General features: G+C 36.0%; 2 protein-coding genes across 3 annotated transcripts in view; one reads left to right on the top strand and one right to left on the bottom strand.

The window, feature by feature from the left end:
- The window catches only part of tmem198a (transmembrane protein 198a), a 33,893-nt gene extending 30,563 nt beyond the window's left edge, over nt 1-3,330 (bottom strand). The window contains exons 1-2 of one of the 2 annotated variants that reach the window (XM_051119707.1): nt 3,019-3,330; nt 482-611 (exon numbers count right to left, since the gene is read on the bottom strand). The gene's annotated coding sequence lies outside the window, so the exon portion shown is untranslated. The remainder of the gene's footprint in view (nt 1-481; nt 612-3,018) is intronic. The other variant, XM_051119706.1, reaches the window with a different exon arrangement.
- A 5,470-nt stretch (nt 3,331-8,800) lies between these two features.
- Nucleotides 8,801-24,367, top strand: LOC127171112 (myc box-dependent-interacting protein 1). The gene is given in 21 exon segments (XM_051119553.1): nt 8,801-9,056; nt 10,708-10,788; nt 10,898-10,952; nt 11,052-11,146; nt 12,645-12,740; nt 12,822-12,902; nt 12,904-12,930; nt 13,086-13,178; nt 13,721-13,806; nt 14,086-14,161; nt 15,139-15,194; nt 15,412-15,456; nt 15,951-16,023; nt 17,033-17,155; nt 17,737-17,814; nt 18,118-18,135; nt 18,599-18,835; nt 19,156-19,227; nt 21,239-21,301; nt 21,396-21,497; nt 21,578-24,367. Coding segments are annotated over 21 exon segments (1,746 nt in total). The 5' UTR covers nt 8,801-8,969; the 3' UTR covers nt 21,680-24,367.
- The last annotated feature ends 251 nt before the right edge of the window (nt 24,368-24,618 follow it).

Raw genomic sequence — 24,618 nt, 5'->3', positions numbered from 1 at the left:
CCAGAAGACAGAAAATCTGATCGGAGACAAATGGGAGATAGAGATGGAAAGCAAAATCTATAGTAGATCAGTGCAAAAACAGATTGAACAAAAGAGACGGCAGATGAAATGGAAAATGCATTGTCACAAAAAAGATTACAGATAAACTGCATGAAAATGCCTGGCCTCTTGTGAATAGTATAGCACGAGAATGTTACAGCAATGGAGATCTAAAAAGCAATTTTCAGCATAGTTGCCTTTGAATTAAACAGCATAAATTTCTCTGTCCTCATATGTTTTTTTATTTATTTATTCATAAATGCATATACATAGTAGAGAGAATGATTTACAGTATGAATGTAACACTTACAGTCTTATTGATTGGTTTAATATGGCCAGCTTCAGAAAGTCTTAAGTGTTGCTGTATGCAGAAACTATGACTGCTGGGCAGAGCAGCAGTGAAATGGATTTATCATCGACTTTCTCCTGCTCTCCCACTCACCTCACTACGTGTCTCTTTCTGTTCTCCCGGCTCTGGCCTATCGTTATGCGTTCTTCTCTCTGCAATATCCAAATCCATTCATTCTTGCATCACATCATCTCATTCTTTCGAGCTTCATCTTCTACTCTCCCTTAAATCAAAGACAGAAATGTTTGGTGTGCTGCAGCCTGACTCAATCAGACATGGATCTCTGAGGGGCACTGCTGCTTCCTTCATCCATCTATTATTACATAATAGTCATCGCTATGGAGAACGGCACTTGGCTTTCATACGACTTCATGTTTCTCTCTTCATATTTTTTTTCCACCCCACCCATTATTTTAACCTCCATTCATTTGTTGGGGCATTGTTTCACAGCTGAGCCTCACTGTACTGTAATTCTTGAACAGATGAGGACATTTCTTCTTGTGCCTCAACTTTTTTTAAACATTATATTCCTTACATAATCATGCTGTCCTGGATTATGAAAAAAGCGTTGTTTTTCATACATTTTTTATAATAGACAGGCAGTTGGAAAATGACCCGCCTTTCTAATACATAAATTATCTATGCCACATTAGAGATGTTCAGCAAAAAAAGCTTTCAGAAAGTTTTCATGTTTTTTTCTTCAATAAAAGCTCTGTTTTCATAAAAATGTCTGAAATGTTAAAGAAGTAAGCATAAAGTCTTTTGAACATGATTTGAAATTTGTACTTGTATGTATAACAATGCTTTAAATTATTTAAATAATCAGTCTAGCAGATATCAGTACCAAAATACACTACCAGTCAAAAGTTTTTGAACAGTAAGATTTTTAGTGTTTTTTAAAGTCTCTTCTGCTCACCAAGCCTGTATTTATTTGATCCAAAGTACAGCAAAAACAATACAATTTTGAAATTGTTTTACTATAAAATAACTTAAATATTTTAAAACAATTTATTCCTGTAATTTCAAAGCTGAATTTTTAGAATCATTACTCCAGACTTAAGTGTCACATGACCCTTCAGAAATCATTCTAATATGCTGCTTTGCTGTTCAGAAATGTTTATTATTATTATTAGCAATATTTAAAACAGTTGAGTACATTTTTTCATGATTCTTTGATGAGTAGAAAGATCCAAAGATCAGGATTTATCTAAAATAAAAATCTTTTGTATCATACACTATACCATTCAAAACCTTGGAGCCAGTTTATTTTTTAAACTATAGAAATTAATACTTCAAAATTTAGCAAGGATGCTTTACATTAATCAAAACGGATGATAAAGACATTTATAATGTTACAAAAAGATTTCTATTTCAGACAAATGCTGTTCTTCTGAACTCTCTATTCAGCTGTTTTCAACATAATAATAACGCTAAATGTTTTCTGAACAGCAAATCAGAATATTAGAATGATTTCTGAAGGATCATGTGACTGAAGTAATGATGCTAAAAATTCAGCTTTGGAATCACAGGAATAAATTACTTTTTAAAAAATATTCAAATAGAAAATGGTTATTTTAAATAGTAAAAATATTTCAAAATTTTACTGTTTTTGTACTTTGGATCAAGTAAATGCAGGCTTGGTGAGCAGAAGAGGCTTCTTTAAAAACATAAAAAATCTTACTAATCAAAAAATTATGACTGGTGGGGTCAGTACCAAATCTATTAATATCAGTCAAATCATCAATTGAACATTCATGGTCTTGTCTTTAGGCCATTTTTTGACAAAAAAATATGAAATACCTTAAAATATGATACCTTACAGACAAGCAACAGAAATAAACAAAAGACGAAAAAACATGTAACCAAACAGAGGTAATATTAAAACTATATAGTCACCTCGAATTTAATATAATGTAATGGTTGTGAATCCTTCACCCAGGAATATTTTATTGGTAAAATGTAGGTACAGGATTACTACAGTGACGACATCAAAACAATAAGCGAGTTCTGTCGCGAGGATCACGTGACTCGTTCCACAGCAATCGAGCAGTAGATCCCGCTTGTTTTCACGGCGTATACCCCAATAAGTGTTTGTGAAAAAAACGTTTCTACACAACCAAGTACTATAGCAGTGCCTATTGTGATAGCAGCTTGTTGCTCCCATGACACGGTACTCAGCTGTTAAGCACACTATCACTACTGGACAAAAACAACCACATACAGCATAATGTATACAGAGCGAGAAACAAAAGAATACACACACGCACACAATGGGCTGGACAATGGCTCAACGACAACGAGTCCGCTGCCAAAAATGATCACATATAACGTTAGACATAAATGGAGGGAAAAACCTTCGGGACAATACTCTTAAAATCTCCTTTGTCTTGTGGTAGTTCATTTTAACATCGTAATTCAGCCCACCGTAATCAAACGCATTGTGGACAAAGGACTGAACAAACCTCCAACATATAACCTATTTATATTCAACGTTTAGTGTACTGTCAGTAAAACATCTTGACTTATTTTTTCACGATATATTAATGTTTTAAAACTTCTTTGGTTACAAAAACACCCAAAAATTCTGAACAATAAAGGACTTACATTAAGAAAAAAAACACAAAACTTACCGTTGTGACAGCTCGAGTTCAGTAATTTTAATTGCTTATACGAAGCGCCGATAACTCAGTTTTAGCATCCTTTGTGGCAAAGGTTTTTTCCCATTCCGAAGCATTCACAATCCGTCCGTGATCTAATAAGACAACTCGTGTGTCACGATGTTAAGCCTGTAGTATGCACGTATTTCACATCATTTTTTAGAAGTCCAGATGTTTTCAGACTGATTCGATATTATCATATACCTGCATTTTTTGGTGTCCCTCCGGTTTCCTTTCTTTCTAGTGTACATCTGATGGCACTCAGTGTTTTCATTTTGATTCACATGCTCCCTGTCTTTGGAGTGTACCATTCACTTAAGAGTGGGGGGAGGTGCACAATGGGGGCCTCAGTGAATGAAGCTGAAGCATTGTGCACCCCATTCAGTATTAGTTTTATCAAATTGGCCATTCAAATGAGGATATACTTTAATTTTTGGATGTGTAAAATGTTAAATTAAACAATGTGATTGTAAGTGGGCAAAATAAATGCAACCACAAAACTTGTTACGTGACTCTTCCAACAACGTTGCGGCAAAATGCTGAAAACTGCAGTTTGGTGAATGTTTGTCACAAAGCAGTCACGAATTGATTTAATCAAATCAAAACATACACACAAAAAATGATTATCTTAATCTTTCTGGCGTTTTAAAGATTTTTTAAAACATAATTCTCACGTGCCAAATGTATTAATGTAGTGTTTATGTCAACTCTATATTAACGTACTGTATTTCCTTTTCAGCTGTCCAGTCATGGCAATGTCCCTGCTGCCAGTGAGCCCAGGAATGCAATAAAGTCTACTAGGTTTTATGGTTATAAGGTTGTACATTTGTTCTAATTCTTTTCATTTATTCTCCAGTTATATATCTTTTTTTCAATAAAAGTATCAGTATCATATTTGATATGTAAATTTCTAAGCCCTCTAAATTATCAGCATGATCAAAACTTTGTAGAAAAGCCTGTTGTGCACAATCATGCCCTCTGTCGTCTGATTGTTTATATATCATAGCAAATAAAGGTGTATTTATGTTTAAAGGGGTCATCGGATGCTAAGTTCACTTTTACATGTTGTTTGAACATTAATGTGTGTTGGCAGTGTATGTACACAACCACCCTATAATGATAAAAATCCATGCAGTGGTTTTTAATTAATCTGTAAAAATAATGTCCCCTTTTTCAGTTGATTGACATGAGCGTCTTACCTCAGAACCGCCCTAAATCAGCTGTAACAGTCCAACCTCCATTGTTTCGATGCCGGAGCAGAGATGTAAGTTAGACAAGAATATCTCCGATTGAGCGATTGAGGTGTTGTGTTGCTGGATGTAATAATGAACATAGTGGTCGTCATTTGCTTCCGACATCTGAGCCGTTGAAGATGCAGTGGACTATGTTTGTTTGTGAAGTGAAAGCACCTCCTGATCTACATAAATGCGTCTATGTTCGCGCAAATCATTTGTCATCCAGCTTCACCTACAGCAGAAATGAGTATAAGGGGTTTTTTAATGAATCTCTGCAATCACCTTTACTAATAACGTGCTAGTTAGCAAGTTTCGCGGCTAAAGTAAACAGGCTCATCACTCCACAGAGTGAAGAGAGGGGCGGGGCGAGCAGAGCTCATTTGCATTTAAAGGAACAATCCATTAGAATGGGTTGATTTTTGCAAAGCTCATTTTGACAAGGTAAAATGGGTGTTGTTTTACACTACCAATTGAGAATTTTTAACCAAAGTATATTATAGACTTTTCATTAAGACCATAAAGAATCATTTGAACTTGTGGAAAATGGGCATCCGATGACCCCTTTAAGAATAACTTATGTCATTAGAAACATAGCCTATATTACTATTATTACTATTGATTATCTTATTACTGGAAATTATGATTACACATATATCATTTTTTATGATAGAACACATGCACGAAAATGTACGTATCAAATATGATACTACAGGCTTTGAGGAACATTTATTTGTTCATCTCTCAATCATCATTGTATTGCATGGCACTATATTCTTTGCTCACTACAATGAAAACTACGGAACTTTGATCAAAGCATTTAAATATCGTCTTAACAAGACATACTGTATTAATGAGAGATCAGGTATACAGTTTAAAGATCTCATTGATTTATACATTACATGCAGAATTAAATCTTTTTTGGTTATATAAATAACTGCATCAAATTGCATAGTTTTGCTCGGTTTGGCTTCTGGATTGTGTGAGCTCTGTATTCTCATTCTATCATACTATGAGCCATAAAATCCTGATATGTCAATTATAATACAAAACAAACAAATATATGCATAAAATGTGTTCTGTTCTAAGAATATAAGATTGCTCATTTCTTATATAAGTGTCAAGGGAAAGTGTTGACTAATTTCTGGCGCTGTCTAGTGCTGAAACATGACACGATTCTATTAATAGAAAAGAAGATTTGAGAACATCGAAGTTACAGTATGTTATTAGACTCTACTATTAGTCTAAACAGACAAATGGCAATGAATGAGATTTATAGAAATCTTTTTATGTGTACAAAGCAAATGGCTGTTGCTGGTGTGATGTATAGCACACCGTTCAAGGTTTTTTAGCATCTGGCTGCAACAGGATGCACTTGCACAAAAACTCATCTTATTTTGACAGGGTAAGATATGAAGCACTATCGCCCTCCTGTGTGACAGTTGCGTCAATACAATCGCATTAACTTCAGAGAAATAAAACAAAATCTCCGAAACTGCAATAATAATGACAAAGTACATGAGGACAATAGCTTTTCTCTCGGAATCTATAAAGGATTACTCAACGTCCAGAATAAACTTTTCCTAATTCACTCAAACCCATGTCATCCAAGATATTCATCTATTTCTTTCTCCAGTTAGTTTTTTGAGGAAAACAGAGGATTTTTCTCCATGTAGAGGACTTCAATGGTGCTTACAACCTGAAGGTTAAAAATGCAGTTTTTCCCGTAAGTACAAATTTTTCCCATTTGTAAATTTTATGGTTCTTGCTTCCAGTCTCATCCGCGTCCAGATATTTTTACCTGTACACAGAACAGCTTGTTTAGCTTCTTTGATATTGTAAATTGTTGTATCTTACCATGTAATTTTAATGTATTACCTTAACTATGAACGCAGTGGTTTGTAGTGCAAACAGTTTCACAGTTTACTGCATGTTGTTACTCTTCTCCTACAGCTAATAAACCGGAAGTCTCGCCCATATGCTTACTTAGTGGAAAATCTAGAAAAATCCTGGAATATTTTTCTCAAAAAACGTAATTTCTTTGCGACCGAGGAAAGAAAAACATTAACCTCTTGGATGACATGGGGGTGAATAAATTATCAGGAAATATTTATTTTGGAAGTGGAGTAATTCTTTAATGCTCTTTTACATATGATCATATTACATATATCATAGTAGTATATTTTTGTGCTATATACGTCTGAATATATTTATACTGTATAAAACATATTTACAAATATGAAAAACTTTTTTTAGTTTATTTAACCGACTTTAAAATAAAATGTTCATTCAAATTAAATTAATGTTGGGGTTATGTATACATATTAAAATACACAAAATTTACGCAAAACTATTCAAAATTCAAATTGACATCCATGTTTTATATTAGTATCACAAATACTTTGCAAATACTATGGAGCAGCAAATGCAACAGGGATAAGTAATTTCAACCTTTATTTCGTAGCATATAAACGAACACAATATTTTCACACTTGCTGTGCAAAATAATTCTTCTTTTATTTTGTTTTCTTCACATATGAACCTGTATGTCACACTGCATACCCTCTTCACTGACACCGTTGTCTCCTTGTTAAACAAGTTGGACTAGCTATTTATTACACTTTACGATTTGGGCAAGATTGTTTAGTGTGGAAATATCACGGTTGTGGCTAGTAGGGATACAGCTCCGACCGGAAACTAACAATGAAATTAATTGTTCTACCTATTAGATTGTGTTTTTTAACCTCTACGCCTACTCCAACCCTATTAACTCTTACTATAATACAAAACCAGTATTATTGTTGTACAGTGTGACAAAAATAACGTTAGATTGATGTGCGCATGCCCAGTAGCCAGAGCCGTGTCTCTTCTAGCCTTTACCAAATATCACCCTAAACGTCACTATAGACATATGGACATCACTCTTAACAGATACACGTGCAAAGTGCCCCCTCTGCTGGTGATACTTTGAAATTGTGTAAATGAGACAAAGCGTGTTAGAATACATTTCTTAAATTATATAATGGCATTATAACATATTCATACATTTAATTTAGATTAGGATATTGATATTGTTTATACTGTGAATGTGTTCTAAACAGAAGAATTGCCATTAACAAAAGGAAAGCATGAATAAATGCACATGATTTAATGAAATAAGGGATGTCAGACAGCCTTTGATGCTCGTGTAGTGCAATACACCTTCAGAAAATGTCCAAGGGTTGCAGTATTATGCTTTACAGGCCCACAATAACACTTGAACTAAGAGTATGTTTAAAAATATAAGCTACTTCATTTATCATGTGGTCTCTTTACTGTTTGTGTTATTATGGTGGATGCTGGTGTATATTAAAAGGTCAAAACAGTTTGATAGCAGTGTTGGCGTGTTAATTCAGCAAAACGAGTTGTCGTTTTCTTCCCCTAAAAATAATTATTCTGGAATCCTTACTTGCCATACCAAAATTTATTCAGACACCTTCAACATTTCTCACATTACCAGAGTTTATTCATTATAGTTTATAAAATGACAAGAACTCAGAGTTAAACTGTGTCAGAACAAACTCAGCTTGATAATGTCAGTAAATGTCATTTAGTAAAAAAAATACCAAAAATTATATCTGGTGTCTGAATAATTTTTGGTTTGATTGTATATTATCATCAACAGCATTCTAGGTCACATTTGCATCTTGGCATGATTCGAGTGATTTTAAAATGCATAGACACATGAAGTATAGTAAAGACTAGGTGAGTTCACTTAAATTTTCCACCTAAATTTTTATTTTATTTGTTGTCACAGTACAAATACACCAATATTTGGTTTCACCCTTTGTATTTCTAGTGTACGTTTCATCTTAAATATGAATAATTTCCTTTGTTTCCATTGTTGTGCATGCAACTGATGGCAATTGGTTTTGAAATAGTAATTACATCACTTGCAGCTTCCTTAGAGGCTGTGCTTTTTGGTCTCACCACAAACTATCAAATGCCCTGGACTGCCTAATTCTGGTGCTCCAATAAATGTTTGATCCATGAACCACTAAGAGGCTGGCTGTGTACCACAAATAAATCAGAACCATCTGCTGAAATGTGATGGAGATTTTGCGGAGAAACTCTGGAGTTTATGGAGTTCTGTTCATGCCAATCCGCAAATGAGGCTGACCCATGCACAACCCACAAACATTTATTTTCCTTTTTTCTTCCTTTTTAATGTATTTAAAGCACATGTAACTGATTTAAATAGACTACTGAAGCAAATCATTGAGTCCCGTTTTTATGATTGTTTATGACATTGCTTGAAGTAGCAGCTTTGAATGCATTTTCAGTCATTTACTTGGTATATACCAACATCTTTCAGAAAGAAACAACTCTTGGACAATATAAATATTTCTGATGCACATTTCAGGGCAAAACCACTGTAAAATCGACAACAGGCCTAAAATAATGGGTTACGGCCTCGTTGGTGTGACATGAAAAATAGTTTACTGTCCCTTTAAGACTGCGCTATTGTCATTGGTCAATGACCATCTGTATCGTGTGCGCTTGTGCAGGTTCATTCTATTCCAGGGGCGAGTGTTATTATAAGGCCTAGAATTTAATGCACCTGCATTGAGGGAAAAACAGCTCTGGTGATTTATACACTGTAACAAATGCTAATTTGACGTGTTATTTGAAAACAACACACTCCGGATAAAAATGGCTGAATTACCGATGGGGAAAGGGGTATCCGCAGGAAAAATAGCAAGCAATGTACAGAAAAAAATTACCAGGGCTCAGGAAAAGGTAAGCCATTTTAATCATCAGATATATATCAAATACATAATCCTCTCTTACCACTGATTTCAGTTTTATCTACCTTACATTACAATAAAACATCAGTGTGTGTCGTCCTCTGTCGTGATGCATAAAATGTGGAAAGTGTCAGAGCCGAGGCTCATCCATGCATTTGCCTCACCTATATTTCCAAATGTTATAATAAAATTATGGTTAATGCAATAATGGAATAATGGAAGGTGCAAGCTCGCTGTTTATTGAGCCAGTGCAAGTGCAATGGGGCTGCTATGGAAACAAGTAACATTAAGCTGCGCCTGTTACACTGGATTTGTGTGTTTGATTTAAAACCACGACGATCAGCTCTCAGTGTGTTTTAAGCTTAATTTAACCCATTTTTGCCTAAGAACCTTTGCATAAACCTAGCAGTGCACTTCCAATGGATGAGCGCGACGGCGATGTCCGGATTCGAAAATGAATCGTTCTTTTGAATAGAATCTTTTTAGTGAGTCGGTTCACAAAACGAATCGAACCGTCCCTTTCCTGCGTGCAATGAGAAGATAACTGGATTTTATTGAATTTTAGTATTTTAGTATGTTTAGAGTCGAATGTCGTTTTTATAAGTTGAAAAGCATACAAGTTGAATAGTGTAAGTTGAATTGTTTTAATAAGTTTAGTGATGGCTACAACAAACTCAACTGAGAAATTACAATAAAGTAAACAAACAACAAATATTAACAAAATAAACTGAAATATCAGGTTAGATATTTTAAAGCATTTTAGAGCATCACGCTGGAACGACGTGGTCCACGTGATGACGCAATTGCGTTTTTCGGTTCTTCGAACGAATTGTTCTAAAGAACCGATTCGCGGAAATGAGTCTTCCCTTCACCACAGTAGATGAGCAGCTGCATCACGCACTGCTGTCCCCCATCCTTCACCACTTTTGATTGCTGCAGCCTGACATTTCATAACTTTGTGTAAAATAGACCAACAGCTTTTTAAAAATATTAATCTCCTTAAACTCATAAGTAAATTGTGGTCAGAAATGTTACCAGCATGATTAAATAGCCTAGGTCAGGAGACCATCTGGCTTTTCTGACTATTGATTGTGTATTTCCCTTAGAATGATGTTCGGGTTCTTTACACCAGCTGTCACTGAATAAGGCTAAGGAAATGAGAGATTTCGTTTAAATTTTGCAGAGACAAATACATATTTCAGCCATGGTTTTTAGCAATATATATGACATTGAGAATTTATTAATAATATTTCAACAGCATTTATTTAAATAGTCACACTTAGATTGTCTCTATGGACATTTATACAGCTACAGTTGAATGTGGTGCTGTTGTTTGCTAAGGAGGAGCAGTTTTTTTTTTTTTTTTTTTTTTTTTTTTTTTTGTAGACTCATTTACACATTTAGGATAATATAGATATCCAGGTTTATCCTATGTAGTTCTCATCAATGCAGAGAAGCTATTTCTGTATAGAAGTTCTGGTTTGCCATTGCACATTGTAAAAAACACTTTCTTGTTCGTTTAATATTTCAACAACATGCAGTATACAACTACCAAATCTGGAAATGTAACAAGCCACAATAATTTAGTTATTTTTTATTTTAATATGAATAATGTGGTCAAGAATGCAATCATCTTCTCTTAGGTTCTCCAAAAGCTTGGCAAGGCAGATGAGACTAAAGATCTGGCATTTGAAGAGGGTGTGATCAACTTCAACAAACAGCTGGTGAGTGTTTTTCTAACTCATTAGCAGTGTAAGCATTGGGAATCTATTCTGGTTTTATCCTCTTGGGTTATGTCTCTCTTTTCCAATTTTGTGTCATGTGCTCACATAGGTTGAGGGTACCAAACTGCAGAAAGACCTTCGGGCCTATTTGACTGCTGTGAAAAGTGAGATTAACGTTTGACAAATGTACACACCTGATGCACCATGAATTGTATGTGTAACTTTCTTTGCCTTGCTGATCCCTTTCTCCTCGTTTCTCCCAGCCATGCATGAGTCTTCTAAACGTCTGTACGAGTGCCTGGATGACATGTATGAATCTGACTGGTATGGAAGAAAGGACGTGGACTCACTCTTGGAGGTTAGTGTTTTATACTTGTCAGTAAAATGTTTTAGACTCTCAGAGTCATTCAGGAGTAAATTGAGCCCTCTTTTTGTCCCATTAATACAGTTTAAAGAGGTAGTTCACTCAAAAAAATTTTCTCTCAAAAAAATATATTTTGATGAAATCTGAGAGCTTCAGAAAGTCAAAAAGCACTCTGATTTCTTCAAACAAAAATCTTAACTTGGGTTCCAAAAATTGAAAGTCTTAAGGGTTTGGAACAACATGAGGGTGAGTAATTAATGACTGAATTTTCATTTTTTGGGTGAAAATTTTACGTTTTTGTTTGAATTTAAAAAGTGTACATTCAAACAACGTTGGAAATAAAAATGTATGTTCTTCCATGTTTTTGCTTTTTGTAAATTGGATTTTTCTTCCTTTTATATACTAAAATGTATAGTATTTATTGTAAAATGGACCAAAGTATTGATGACTCATCTTGTGCTATCCAAATCTTAGTCCAAAAATGGCTTTTTTTATATGCAAATGCTGTCCCCCCAAATCATTTGCAGTCGACTAGCAAGTAGCAAGTCTTTGCCTGATGACATTTTGTGTTTTGCCTCAGCTTTGTATTTTAAAAGGAAATAATTTCAACACACAACAGAAAATTGCCTCACCAAGCAATTTCGTGGGATTTTTATGTAAAGCGTAAACCAAATCATCAAGAATGACATAAAATTCCTTTAACACGTTAACTGAGGAAAGAGGAAAGAGGAAAGGCAGAAATTGCACAAGGTATCCCCTACAGCATTTCTTCTTTCTATTTTATTGTTTTTAATTCACACCTGTCTGTCATTTCATTATGCTTTTATTACACATTACACTGCTGTTTTAAAGTTTAGCACTGGTAAGATTTACTTTTTAATTTTTTAATTTAGTCTTCAGTGTCACATGATTAGAAATCATTCTAACATGCTGATTTGCTGCTCAAGAAACATTTCTTATTAGCAATATTAAAAACAGTTGTGCTGCTTAATATTTTTGTAGAAATAGTAATACATTTCCTTTCAGGGTTCTTTCACTTTTGATCAATTTAATGTGTCCTTGCTGGATGAAAATATTAATTTCCTAAACTCCAAACTTTTGAACAGTAGCATATGTGCATCCATTCTACTTCTTAATTGATTTCTGTTTTCTTTGAAAGGAGTGTTAGAAGTGAGGAAACTGATGGGAGGTAAATCAAGGGGTTTTGATTAGAAATTAGTTTTTAACTCCTTTGTGTATTCCCATAGTTAGTTTATAAACATTTAAACGCTATATAGTTTTTCATCAGTGACTGCAGGAAACTGTTATTTAACCGCACGAGTAGTGACACTATGATTAGTCTAAACAGTTTTACTTAGGATCCAGCTGCTTTGTAGTTGTCTCTGTAGATACAGTACATGTCTCCGTGAATGTGTGTAGGTGTGTGCATAATGTATTTAAGATGGTCTTCCACCATACTAATATTTTGTGTCTATTGTTGTGTGTAAAACAGGATTCAGACCTACTTTGGACAGACTTCCATCAGAAACTTGTGGATCATGCGCTTATATCCATGGACACTTACCTGGGCCAGTTTCCTGACATCAAAGTACTAAGATCCCACAACGATGCTGTAGTTTAGCATATCATGCTGTGATTTTCTGTTTAATGTCTGCATGATTTTTTTCAGGCCCGTATTGCGAAGCGTGACAGGAAGCTGGTGGACTTTGACAGTGCACGACACAACTATGCTGCTGTAAACAAAGGCAAGAAAAAAAGAGGGGATCAAGATCACCAAGGTACAGCCCTTAGTTTTTAGTTTTTTACAAGAATTTTGCCATGCCGTTTGGTTTCTTGTATTCATGTTGCGATTTAATGTTTCTACAGTAAATGCACATGAAGTGAGATTTATTTTTCGTTAACGTTTGTTTTTTTTTTCTGCTTCTCTATGTAGCCAGCTTCTCTGCTGGAGAGGGCCGCCCCAGGCTGGGCTCAGGGGATCCTGTCTGCCCATAATGTGGCTCAAACCAGCCTCTCCAGGAGTCAGGTGACGCACTGTAACTTAAAGAGATAGTTTGTCTGAAAATTAAAATTCTGTTGTCATTTATATATTTATAAACCTGTATGAGCTTCTTTCTTCTGTTGAGTACAAAAGAAGATATTTTGAAGAAACATTTGACAGCAGCCATTGACTTCCATAGTGTGAAAAAAGTACTATGGAAGTCAATGGCTACTGTCAACTGCCTGGTTACCAACGTTCTTTAAAATAACTTCCTTTTTTTAGTTTTACTACATTCTGAGCTATTATGAGATATTAGCTATCATCTTGATTTAATTTTCCTCATTCAAGGGGGCAGTATTGTCAAGCTAGGCCAACACAAATCTTATATTAAAAAGAATCTTATATTACCTGGTTATTCTGTGCATGCTTGGACTGAATAAATGACAAATCAAATATGGTAGTTGAAGCAATTTATCATGTTTAATTAGCTCTATTGAGGAAAATTGTTTCAACAGCTAAAGCCGTGTGGGTGAATAAGATTATTGAACTCTCTGTCATGTGGTAATGTAATTTTTTTGTGTTTATAGGCAGAGGAAGAGCTGGAGAGGGCACAGAAAGTGTTTGAGGAAATTAATATAGATTTGCAGGAGGAACTGCCATCTCTGTGGAACAGGTCTGGATTTATTAACTGTTTTGCTTTCACAGATCTTCTCTGTGTTTACTCTCACAGATGTTGGTCCACATTCCGGTTAATTCTGGTTAAAAACCTGTCTGATCATCATGTAAAACAACATGTAACAGTTCATTTTCTTTATGTGAAATTAATGGGTGGATAAATGTAAAATCAACAGTAATAATAGAATGGGTCATATATGGTCCATGAGTGCCCCATCTTAAGACTGAGATCTGTTGTCATCTTTGTCAGGCTGAGATTGTGTTTGCTCTTTTTCAGTCGTGTTGGCTTTTATGTGAATACATTCCAGAGTGTGGCTGGTTTGGAGGAGAAGTTTCATAGAGAAATGGGAAAAGTAAGAAACCCAGCGCAACACAATCAACTGAGAACATTATGGTTATGTTTTGTGTATTACCTGTAATTTAATTATAAGTAAGTATTCTGGTGAATGAGTAATACAGTTGAGGTCAAAAGTTTACATACACCTCGCAGAATATGCAAAATGTTAATTTTAAATGTTAATAAAATGTACACGTTGGATTCTTAATACTGTGTTGTTATCTGAATGATCCACAGTTGTTGTTTTTTTTTTTTTTGTTTAGTGATAGATGTTCATGAGTCCCTTGTTTAAACAGTTAAACTGCCCGCTGTTCTTCAGAAAAATCCTTAAGGTCCAACAAATTCTTTGGTTTTTAGCATTTTTGTGTAATTGAACCCTTTCCAACAATGAATGTATGATATTGAGATCTACTTTTTCACACTGAGGACAACTGAGGGACTCATATGCAACTATTACAGAAGGTTTGAAGGCTCACTGATGTTTCAGAAGGAAACATGCATTAAGAATAATGAACCTTCTCTAATAGTTGCATATGAGTAACTCAGTTGTCCTCAGTGTGAAAAACATGGATCTCAAAATCATACAGTCATTGTTGGAAAGGGTTCAAATACACAAAAATGCTGTAAAAAACAAAGAATTTATGGGACCTGAAGGATTTTTCTGAAGAACAGCGAGTAGTTTAACTGTTCAGGACAAACGAGGGATTCATAAACAACTATCACTAAACAAAAAAAATACAGCTGTGAATTATTCAGGTAACAACATAGTATTGTGTATGTAAACTTTTAAATCAGGTCATTTTTATAAATTCAACTACTATTTTCTCTTGTGGACTATATGTAAACATGTTTTATGTGAAATATCTTATTCAGGTCAGTACTAAATAGAAAACTTGCATTTTCTATGATCCCTCTTACGTTGGTAAAATAATTAACAATTTTAATAAAATGTAAAAAACCTTTGACCTCAACTGTATATATGTTTTCTTACAGATTAATCAGAATCTGAATGATACACTGGACAAATTAGAAAATCAAGATATGTCCAGGTTAGTCAAATTTGTATGCAGCATACATACATAATGTTTCATTTATATGCACTGAATTGAATTTATTGTACATTATACCCTTGCTGGTTCATTTTTATTCTTTGTGCATCAAAACGTTAGCTAATGTGCTTATGGCAATTAATAGTATTGGTATAATTACACTCTATACAGTTTATACAATTAAATAAATGAACAAACCCCAACACCACTCTCACAGACAAACAGGTAGCCAAGTGGTGAGGACATCAACGGCCCAGAAGAGGTAACGGCGGTAGCCCTGCAGTGCTGTGTGATTGAGTGTGTGTGTGGGTCTCTGCATTCCGTACTAAAGCTTTTGCGTGCCCTCAAGTGCTGCCCACCTAGACAAGGGTTTGTCTTGTGCAGTCCGTCTGCAGTCCTGAGACTGTAGGTGCTATACAGTTATCCAGTAATTCCACCAATGCATTCTGGAATTGTGTGTTTTAGATGATGCCTTCACAGTGCGTTTGAGTTCACTGCATGAGCAGAATGATTTTGCACAGGAAGCGACTGCGTCTGCATGAATAACTGTTAAGTTTGATACCGTCTTACTAGTTACAGTTTGTCGGTTCTGGCTTGGAAGTATCCCAGATAGGCTTTTGGTCACACTGGTCATCTAAGACTAGGGCTTGCATTGTGAAGCATTGGTGCTTGGATTGAGCCTAATCAAAGCATGACACAGAGGGACTCTTCATAGCCATGATACTGTATATCATTTATCTGTACTTTATGCTCCAGTGACAGAACACAAGATGCCAATCACACGTTGAGCCCAGGAGGACCACCAGCCATTCCCAAATCACCGTCCAAGGTATGTATTTAGAAATCATTATTGTGTTGTATTTGCCATGTACAGTAACACATTCTGGTGATTTCCAAAAAGGTAATTCATTTAAAGATGTTTAGTACAAAAAATGTTAGTAAAAACTGTTTTTATAAAATAAGACTGAAGTTTTCCAAATTAGGTAAATGTGTATCAGCTTTAATGCACTTATCAAAATTATAAAATCAGTCAAATGTCAAAAGTTTTGGTTTTATTGACAAAAATAAGTGTTTAAAAGTAATTATTATGAAATAATTAAAGGGTTAGTTCACCAAAACTGAAAATTTTGTCATGAATTACTCACCCTCATGTTGTTCCAAACCTGTAAGACCTTTGTTCATCTTCAGAACACAAATTAAGATATTTTTGATGAAATCCATGAGCTTTCTGACCCTGCATAGACAGCAACACAGTTACCACATTCAAGGCCCAGAAAGGCTGTAAGAACATTGATAAAATAGTCCATAATTTATGAAGCTATGAGAATATTGTGTGCATAGAAAACAAAAATAATGGCTTTATCCAACAATTTCTTCTTTTCCGTGTCAGTCTGCTGTCATTCACGTTTAAGGCCTTTCTGGGAAAGTTCTCAGATTTCATCAAAAATATTTTAATTTGTGTTCCAAAGATGAACGAAGGTCTTACGGGTTTGGAGTTTCATTTTTTGGTGAACAGAATTTTCTTTTTTGGGTGAACTATCCCTTTAACTTACGATTGGTAAAGGAGTTGTATCAGGATTAGATATAAAATAATGTCATTCAAACATGTGAAAATCAACTGAGAATTGAACAAATAGAGGAAGATAGGAATCATGCCTTTGTGGCAGTTTGTCTTCTGATTAAGAGATAATACAACACCTCTTGACCATACAAGTGGTTGCTGAAAGAAGAAAGCTCAACCAATTACCCCAAAATTAGTAATTGGAGTGATTTCTCAATACTGCAGTAATTTCTCTATGAAATATGAAACCCTGTTTCATATTTATGTGTGTTTCCAGCTAAGGCCTGCGGTTCCTCCACCTCCTAAAGTTACTCCATCAAAGGATATGAAGCCGGAGAACATTATCAATCTGTTTGGTGAGGCTGCCACTCCAGACATCAGTGTCACTTCGCCAACACAGGTCAGCAGTACTTTCTTCTTTTGTAATCCTCATCTTCAGGCTATTGATGCTACATGTGAAGATACCAGAGTTGGCTGAAATACACAAAAATACACCGACTGCAGTACTTAGAAAGTTGTTACCCTAGTAATATGCTAGTGTGAAACTATTATAATCAACTGTGAGAATTAAGGTGCAGTCACATTTCCTGTTGTTCTGCAAATTCTTGTGGGTGAAATCCAGTCATTTGAACAAAAATCCAAGGAAGGGCCAAAAATTTCGCCACTCAGACTTTGCAGTGGGTTTGAGTAAGTGAGTCAGAATTCCCTGCACATTGACCAACGTAAATGTTCTTGGTTTGAAAGTGACTTCTGTGTAAGTTGTGCTTCATGTATTTCAACACTGTTGACAGTAGACAATGGAGTTTTGACCTAATATGACTGCACCTATAATAAAGCTGCTCCATATGAGTAGCTCTGTTTATGTGCTGTACTGTACTTGAACAATCTTCCTGTCCATAACAAGTAAAATCAGTTAATTGATGATGTGAAGTACTCACTGGAGTTATAAAACTGAAAAGAAATGTATTTCCCTTTTGTCAGTATGATGCTCCAGCCACTGCTAATCTACTGGATATGGATCTGGACTCACTTCAGGCTGCCACCACACCAGCCGCACAGGTCTGTCAGAATTAGAAGAACTTACTAATATCAACTAATTGAAGTTTTTTAAAGCTTATCGCAATGTTGTAGTACTTGAGTCTAAGCAAGAAGAAACTCAAGACCATATTTTCTAGTTGAGACAAGCTCATTCGAATACAAGTTTAGGCTGAGTCTAGGCTTGGTCTTGGCTAAAAAATATGGAGTGGTCTGGAACTTGGACTTGAGATGGACTACAACACCAGTGTAAATGCCTCCTAATCTAATGGACAAATCTGTATTGTCCAGTCATTCATTTTGCTTTGTTTTTGTGCATTTTGACAGAATTGGGATGCATGGGAGGTGAGTGTGCTTTCATTTTTACTCAAAGTTGTAGTGTATATCAGCATGTATAACTTTTCCTTTGAATTCAAACAGATTCCTACACTATTTTGAATTATTTAGCTAATGACATTCAATATGCAATAGTTAGGGAAACCAGTCTGCCCTTGTCAAACAGTTGCGAAAAGGCTTTTCCATTAAATTTCCTTTCACTGCAAGGCTTTCCTACATAAAGATTGTAAACGTCTGTCTGTCCTGCTTTAGTAACTGTCCACGATATTAATGTTGCACGTGCCACGTCATTCCATAGAGGCTAGAAGACGTCAACTAATTTGTGTTCAGCTGCCGAAATGCTCATCTGTGTTTTACACTTTCTCTGGCTCCTCATTCTTTCTCCACTCTGAATGATCCCTGGTCATGCTTTTCCCCGGCTCCCACATGTCCCCTTCCCCACCATACCTACCCACCTTCCTGCCACATGTAGCAAGCAGACAAGGAAGCTGAGGTGCCTCAGACATGGGACGATGAAGGTACCCAGCCTGTGCACTCTGGCTGGGGCGATGATGGTACCCAGGCTACCTGGGATGATGATGGTAGCCAACCTGTGCGTGCTCCGGCCGCATACCCAACCTGGGATGATGATGATGGCTCTCAGCCTGTGCAGGGGAATGACAATGGTTCTACCCAGCAGGCCCAGGGGTGGGACGATGATGGGGCTCAGGTACAAATCACATAGAGCAAGCTGACAGGAGCTGAGCTGTGCTGTATTGAGGTCGCGCTTCTGTAGGAACCTCTGGATGGGAGTGAAAAGATGCTTAGCATGGCAATAGGGCGAATGCTGGTAGCAGTGCTAGTAGCAGTAGTTGTAGTAGTAGTAGTAACAGCTACAGCTGGGCTTGCTATGTTATGAGAATAGCTGTGTAATTTGCATCTTTCTGTTCTCTCTTTCAATTCTTGGCTCTCTCCTGGTATTTCTACCTTTTATTCCTCAATCTGCATTGGCTCTCTCCTTCTATATCTCCCGGTCTTTCCCTTTTGCAGGCCACAGAAAAGGCAGCTGTTGTAGAAAAGGCAGCTGTTACAGAAGAGGCGGTACAAGAAACAGTAAATGATGTAAGTGATGAGTAAGTGAATAAAATAAGGCATAGCATATGATCTATAAGTAAAAATCTGATAATCAAACCCAAAGCACCATCCTAAAGGACAAACATGAAGTCTATAAATGACTCAAACCTTGCATAAACAAACAAAAAGACATGCTGCTAATCAGGTGAGGACTCCCTCTGGTGGACTGAAGGAGCAGTTGCAGACTCAGCCTTAAAGGAGAAGTCTACTTCCAGAACAAAAATTTACAGATAATGTACTCATCCCCTTGTCATCCAAGATGTTTTTCTTCAGTCGTAAAGAAATGTTGTTTTTTAAGGAAAACATTTCAGGGTTTTTCTCCATATAATGGACTGGTATGGTGCCCCAAGTGTGAACTTCCAAAATGCAGTTTAAATGCGGCTTCAAATGATCCCAAATTCGGATCCCAGACGAGGAAAAAGGGTCTTATCTAGCGAAACGATTAGTTATTTTTATTAAAAAACATACAATTTAAATACTTTTTTATCTCAATTTTAAGCTTGTCTTTTATTGCTCTGCCTGAAGTGTGTATTCTGGTTCAATCGTATTTTCTCCCTCAACTTCAAAAATCATTTCAAAATCATCCTACATGACTGCAGAAGTACCGACTCGGTCTACGCAAACTGAACATGCAAGGAAGATCAGACACCCTTAACAAATAGTAAAACTGTGATATAAGACGATTTTGAAGTTGAGGGAGAACATGAGATGGGAGTTTTTCAACATACCCTAACTGTCATGAACCGGAAAAAAAGTTCAGGCAGAGTAAGATAAGACAAGCATTTGACATTAAAAAGTATATAAATTGTGTTATTTTTATGAAAATAATTTAGCATTTCACTAGATCAGCTGGGATCATTTGAAGCCACATTTAAACTGCATTTTGGAAAGTCTGGGCACCATAGAAGTCCACTATATGGGGAAAAAATCCTCAAAAATGTTTTCCTCAAAAAAACATAATTTCTTTACGACTGAAGAAAGACATGAACATTTGGGATGACAAGGGGTGAGTAAATTATCTGTAAATTTTTGTTCTGGAATGGGACTTCTCCTTTAATGTACATGAGATTTTCATGTCTTTCTTTCTTTCTTTTAAAAGAAATTAAGGTTTTTGAGGAAAACGTTCCAGGATTTTTCTCCATATAATGGACTTCAATGGGGATTAGCAGGTTAAAGGTCCAAATTGCAGTTTAAATGCAGCCTCAAAGGGCTCTACATGATCCCAGCCAAGGAATAAGGGTCTTATCTAGCAAAACGATCAGTCATTTTCAAAAAAAAAAAAAAATAGTAACCCTGGTGAAAAAACCAGCATATGCTGGTAGCTATGGTCCTGGGATGGTTTATGCTGGTCCTTTGCTGGTTTATGCTGGTCCTTGACCAGCAACATGACCAGCATAAACCAGCAAAGGACCAGCATAGACCAGCAAAGGACCAGCTTAAACCAGCACCAAAACATACCTAACCAGCATCGCAGCATCAAAACATAGCTACCAGCATATGCTGGTTTTTTCACCAGGGAAGTACCGTCCCAGGGTTTACAAAGCGAACGTGCAAAGAAAGTCAAACACCCTTTACAAAAGAAGATCCAACAATGTTGGATAATGTTGAAGTTGGAGGAGAAAATGAGATGGAGTTTACCTACCCTAACTTTGTAAACCAAAGTACACAGACAAAGAACTAACCATATGTAACCTTTCCAATGTGATTACGTAATGTTTGATAGCTAGTGCAAGATGAGGATTTGTGGTTAAAAAGTAAATACATTTGAATTTTTTTCAGAAAATGACCAATCATTTCGCTAGATAAGAGTCTGTTGAAGCTGCATTAAAACTACAGTTTGAACCTACATGGAAATCCACAACATTGAGAAAAAATCCTTCAAGTTGTCAGGCACTAAGTGAAGCACCTTTTATGTCTTGATGCTAATTATTCATAAATTACTTTAAAAAGTATAAAGTTTATGTCTGCTGTTGTATTTTCATGTATTTTTTTAATTCAGACTCCACAGGCGACCACTGAGAGCACAGAGAGTGTAGAGATGCCAGAATCCTTCCTGTTTAAAGTGAGTGCATAATTATGTTTCAATTTAACTAACATTGGTCTTTTAATCAGAAGTTGAAGCAGAAGAAGTGAGACGTGATTTGATGTGAATACAGGTGAAAGCAATGCACGACTACAATGCCAATGACTCCGATGAGTTGGAGTTGAAGGCAGGAGATGTGGTGTTGGTAGTGAACTATGAAAGCCCAGACGAGCAGGTTAGTATAGTTGTTTTGACCAGTTCTTACACAAGAGATCTTGGTGTTAGGATCACCTAACTGAATTTCTGTACTTACAGGATGAAGGGTGGTTGATGGGAGTCAAAGAGTCTGACTGGATTCAGAATAAAGATCTTGGGAAAAAAGGAGTCTTTCCTGAAAACTTCACCCAGAGGATGTGAGAGCCTGTGATCCGCTAGATCTGTGTTATCCCTTCTATATAACTCCTTATTGCTTCCCTTCAAAATGCAGACAAAAACTGTACTACACCAACAAATGCACAGCCACAGGCAATCTGCTGGTTATGTTTGTGAAAGATGTTGACAGGTTAGTCTTTGAATTGTTTTGGGTGTCCTTACCGTGACTCATATCTGTCATGGTGCAAGTATAAGAAGACTGGATCAACCTTTGGCAAAATAAGTGGTATTCTGTTAACTAGTTTTGCCTTTTTTAATAGATGGAGTAACATACCCAAAGTAAGTCCTTGCTGTAAATGTTTTTAGACTAGCCAGTCTTAACCATGTCCCATTTTGTGTGGAAATGTTTTAAAGTCATATCCCAAATGAGCTCACAAAATGGTGAGAAATCAGTCTAATAGTCTAATACAGAGCACTATTTGAGCTGCATGATATATATATAGTTATGTCACAGGTGGAAGCAAACAGTATTTCTTTTTAAAATATGTATGGCTTAATATAATGTAAATGATGTCTCTTAAATGTGTAGTAGAAAAAAATGTAAAAATCCAATTTTATTTTGCACTGTGGGGGGGCGACGTTATTTCGATGATGTAAAACGGTTGCACTCTGTAAGCTACTGCCACTACCTGTTGCTATTTTTATCACAGCACAAATAAAATTCTAATATGATGACCACAGCTACTGAAAGAGCTTACAGGATATTGCCTTTGGATATTGATTGAAATCCACGCTGAGAAACTCCTTCAGTGGCTACGCCATTATGACAACCGTCGACATGTTTGCATCCTGCCAGGATGGCATCTAGCATTTCTTGTCTCTGCCATTTGTAAGCTCTTTCATTGGCTGTGGTCTACTAAAAGCCTCAAAGGCATCAGTGGAGAGAACAAAGACTCTCCACTTTTTTCTGCTCTTTTTATTGCTAGGAAAACTTACATTGCTTCTCTAGATGCCCTTTGACTGAAAAAAGCCAAAAAAGCCACAAAATGTGGTCATCATATCAGTATTTTTCAAGTTGCGTTGCGGTAAAAATAGCAACAGGTAGCGCCAGTAGCTCACTGACTACAACCATTTCACGTCACTGAAAAAATGGTGCCCCCCATAGTCCAAAATATGTGTAAAATGATGTGGATTTTTAAAATAATGTAAATATTTCATGGGTTTTCTATTACATATTTCAGTAAAAGACATCATTTACATTATATTAAGCCATACGTAAGTAATACAGAGTCAAAGATCTACCAGCATCATTTCTGCATGTTTAAATCGGGAACAAACAAATAAAACAGACTAATATAGTTAAAGGAGTATTTTATCCTTTTCATTACCAAACAAAAAACATATGCACTCATTCCATATGCAGTTGATGTCGACACTAATTAAGCTGACGTATTTATAATCCCAGACCCTTGCTCAGGTTATATTTATATGAACCTGTGTGCTATCTTTCACTCTTAGCTTTACCTACACACAATATTACTATCCACTGATTCTTTTTTCTTTTTTGATGAAGCCATTTCAGGTATTAATATGTGATTATATTGTATACTGTGGAAACGGAGTCATATACACAGTTTGTCTCTGTCATTAAGTAAAATACGTTTTTTATTCAGCGAAGGAGAATTTCTGTCCTTCTTAACATGAAATGCAATAATCTCTGCACAAATTTTTATTTCTTTATGAACTGCATTCATTGACTTGTAGGAGATATTGGATACTGGCATTTTAAGTGGATATTAATGCTCACTTGTGTGCAACATTCAAAAGTGACTCAAAATATGCATAATATGAATTCAGTCCTCTTACACTGTAATTATAGTTTTATTTTTGTACATTGTGAGACAAATGAGGGTTAAAATGATTCTATGTGCCATGAACACTGGCTTTTAACTGGGGTCTTTTTCAGTGTTGTATACCCTGGTCTTTTCACGTTTGGATCAGAACGTACCATCAGTCTCAGAGCAGAGCAGGTTTAGTGAGGATATGAGCTTTTATATGGACCGAAATTGGTATGGCAGAGATATTGATTCTGCAATCATCTGTTGTGCTGAATGAGAACGTTTCCTTTTTGTTTGGTTTGCTTGCTACCCCTGATCTCCTGCTAACTGGACGTCATGTGACCCAAGCTTGGACAGAGTTCTTGCCACGCTTCACCAGTTTTGAAGCAAGTGTATGTGTTTGCGTGCTTGGTTTTTTTGTAACCAGTACTGAGAAATCAATGTGATCTGTATAGAGGCTGATTACTGAGTTATTTAAGCTGCCAATGCATCTTTAATGACCTCTCGCGCAAGCTCTTAATTAAATCGAAAGTCCTCGTGGGCAGACAAACTCTTCCTCTTCATGTATTTGAGCGCAGTTACGATATTTGCTAGCGTTGTTGTGTTGTTGCACCTGTAGCTGTGAACATTGTGTAGTTTTGTTGAGTTTTGTCACTAAAGATTGAAATTCTCTGAGCATATCTATATCTGTAGTAAGTGTGAATGTGAAAGGGGCATGCTTAAATCCATGAGCAGTGTGTCTGTGTGTAGTGACTTGATGTTTTCTTGCTGAGGTGGCCTGGGAAATCAAGGCCACTTTTTGCCACTATAAGCCATGAGTGTAGTCATTCTACAGTCCTGTATCCTGCTGACTCACCAATGCTAATAAACATGGATTTAATCCTGTCATATTTCATCTTTTCTGTCTACAAATTGTTCACTTTCAAGGAGACCTATTATACCCTTTTTTACAATATGTAATGTAAGTCTCAGGTGTCCCCAGAATGTGTCTGTGAATTTTCAGCTGAAAACCCACAGATTATTTATTATATCATTTTGAAATGGCCTATTTTGAGTGGAAGTAGAAACACGCTGTTTTCGTGCATGTCTCTTTAAATGCAAATTACAGCTTGTATCTATGGCTGTCCTCCACGTAAGGAAAATAAT

The sequence above is a fragment of the Labeo rohita genome, chromosome 9 (genome assembly GCF_022985175.1).
Source record: "Labeo rohita strain BAU-BD-2019 chromosome 9, IGBB_LRoh.1.0, whole genome shotgun sequence".
Lineage (NCBI taxonomy): Eukaryota > Metazoa > Chordata > Actinopteri > Cypriniformes > Cyprinidae > Labeo > Labeo rohita.
This window is presented reverse-complemented; position numbering and strand designations above follow the sequence as displayed.